Source organism: Condylura cristata, unplaced genomic scaffold, assembly GCF_000260355.1.
Source record: "Condylura cristata isolate star-nosed mole 26May11 unplaced genomic scaffold, ConCri1.0 scaffold00009, whole genome shotgun sequence".
NCBI classification, from domain to species: domain Eukaryota; kingdom Metazoa; phylum Chordata; class Mammalia; order Eulipotyphla; family Talpidae; genus Condylura; species Condylura cristata.
In genome coordinates this window covers 230,753-232,421 of record NW_004567110.1, presented here as the reverse complement: position 1 = coordinate 232,421, position 1,669 = coordinate 230,753, and the positions used below count along the sequence as shown (strand labels likewise).

Here is a 1,669-nt window from a genome sequence, read left to right as displayed (position 1 = left end):
CCAAGCTCACACTCAGCCTCAGCAGTAACAGCCTGAGACTCACTCCCGGGCCACTGGGGAGGTCCAGGACTGGCAAACTTGGCCCGACTTCTTAGGCCCAGCGGCTCCCCCCTCTCTAAAGGTATTAGACTAACAAATGCCACAGTGGGAGGATTAGAGTCGGCTCCGCCTCAGAACTCCAGTTCCCAGTGCACGGTCAGGTGACTCATGGCCACCCCTGGCTGGGTCAGCCGGCACCAGCCACCCAGGCCTGTCTACCTTGTGACCCATCGTGGGAGCCCCCTGGAGCCACAGCAGAGCAGAGTGGCCTCGCCTGGCACACGCCTCCGGACCAGCAGGCGCAGGAGCTTTTGGGCGGGAGGCGGGGGTTGTGGCCTGCAGAGCAGCTGAGCCCCAGAGGCCCATGGCCCGCCTGTCCTGCTAGCACAGAGGCCAGCAGAAGTGCAGTGCCAACCGCACCTCGGTCGAACCCCAACAAACGGGCGTCTTTTCAATGGGCCGCGTCCATGCACAATACTGGAACAAAAACAATGCTGGGCCTCCTGGCGCACGGGCGAGTCTCTGCGCCCCCAAGCTCTCGGCTGCCCCTGCTGCTTGAGTCCATCCCCGGCCAGGGAGTGACCGACAGGGCGCAGTGGACACCCACCCCCGTCTCCCCACTGCTCCCTCAACGGTGTGCCTCAGAGGGTCCGCCTGTTCTGCACCCCACTCTGTCTCCGGTGGGTCCTCTCCCTACACACCTCTGGCCAGTACCCCAGTTCTTGTGTGCATAAATTTTTTTAAAGGTTTATTTATGCATACAGAACTGGGGTACAGGCCGGAGGTGGGGGCGGTGAGAGGATTCATCAGAGACAGAGTGGGGAGCAGAACAGGCCGACTGACAAGTGCACTGCCGAGAGGGCAGCGGGCGGGTCAGGAGAGGGCTGCTGTGCCCTGTGGGTCACTCCCTGGACGAACTCAGGGCCATGGGGCTGCTGATAGCTCCATAGCTCTGAGACTTAACCCCTGGGCCCCCGGGAGGCCCAGACCAGCTTCATTTTAAACAGCAAAGCAGCGTAGGGTGTGTGAATTCTCCTGGGAAGGGGGGGCGGGGAGGAACCCTGGAAACACTGAGAGGACTTGGGGGGGCAGAGCTGCTGTCACGGCCCCAGATGGGCAGTGCAGGGGCCAGGGAGTGGGCTTTAGGAAGCTTTCTAGCCGGGGTGGGGGTGGGGCTACACCAGTCACACAGGCGTGGGCCCGGGAAGCCTGGGGAGGGCCTCGGGGGCCCAGCCAGCACCCCGGCAGGCGGCCGCCTTCACCGGCGCTGTTCCCCTATGAAACCAGGGCTCCCCGCTAGAGTGTCTGTGGGCGCTCTGACACGGGGCCCGTCCCCAGGGCCTGCCACCCTGCCCCCTTCCTCGACGATGGGCGCCCGGTGCCGCCGACGTGCACCCCACCGGGGGGCTGGGCTGGAGGGCTCCGGGAGAGGGAGCAGCCGGGACGCTCAGGGCGCGGGGCCGACGCCGGCCGAATCCCGACGCCCGTACACCGTGGTCTCTGCTGCCCGGGTCGGCCCCCTCACCGGCGGCAAAGCCCCACAAACGGCCGGGTTGCTGCGGGCGCCGCGAGCCAGTGCTCGGAGACCCAGTGGTGCCGGCGCCGGGAGGCGGCCCCACCGCGCAGGCGC

General features: G+C 66.3%; 1 protein-coding gene across 1 annotated transcript in view; it reads left to right on the top strand.

Moving 5' to 3' along the window:
• Positions 1-1,406: 1,406 nt before the first annotated feature.
• SPG7 (spastic paraplegia 7 (pure and complicated autosomal recessive)) overlaps positions 1,407-1,669 on the top strand; it is an 11,282-nt gene continuing 11,019 nt past the window's right edge. Inside the window, exon 1 of the mRNA XM_012722848.1 lies at positions 1,407-1,632. Coding sequence (XP_012578302.1) covers positions 1,407-1,632 — 226 coding nt within the window. The remainder of the gene's footprint in view (positions 1,633-1,669) is intronic.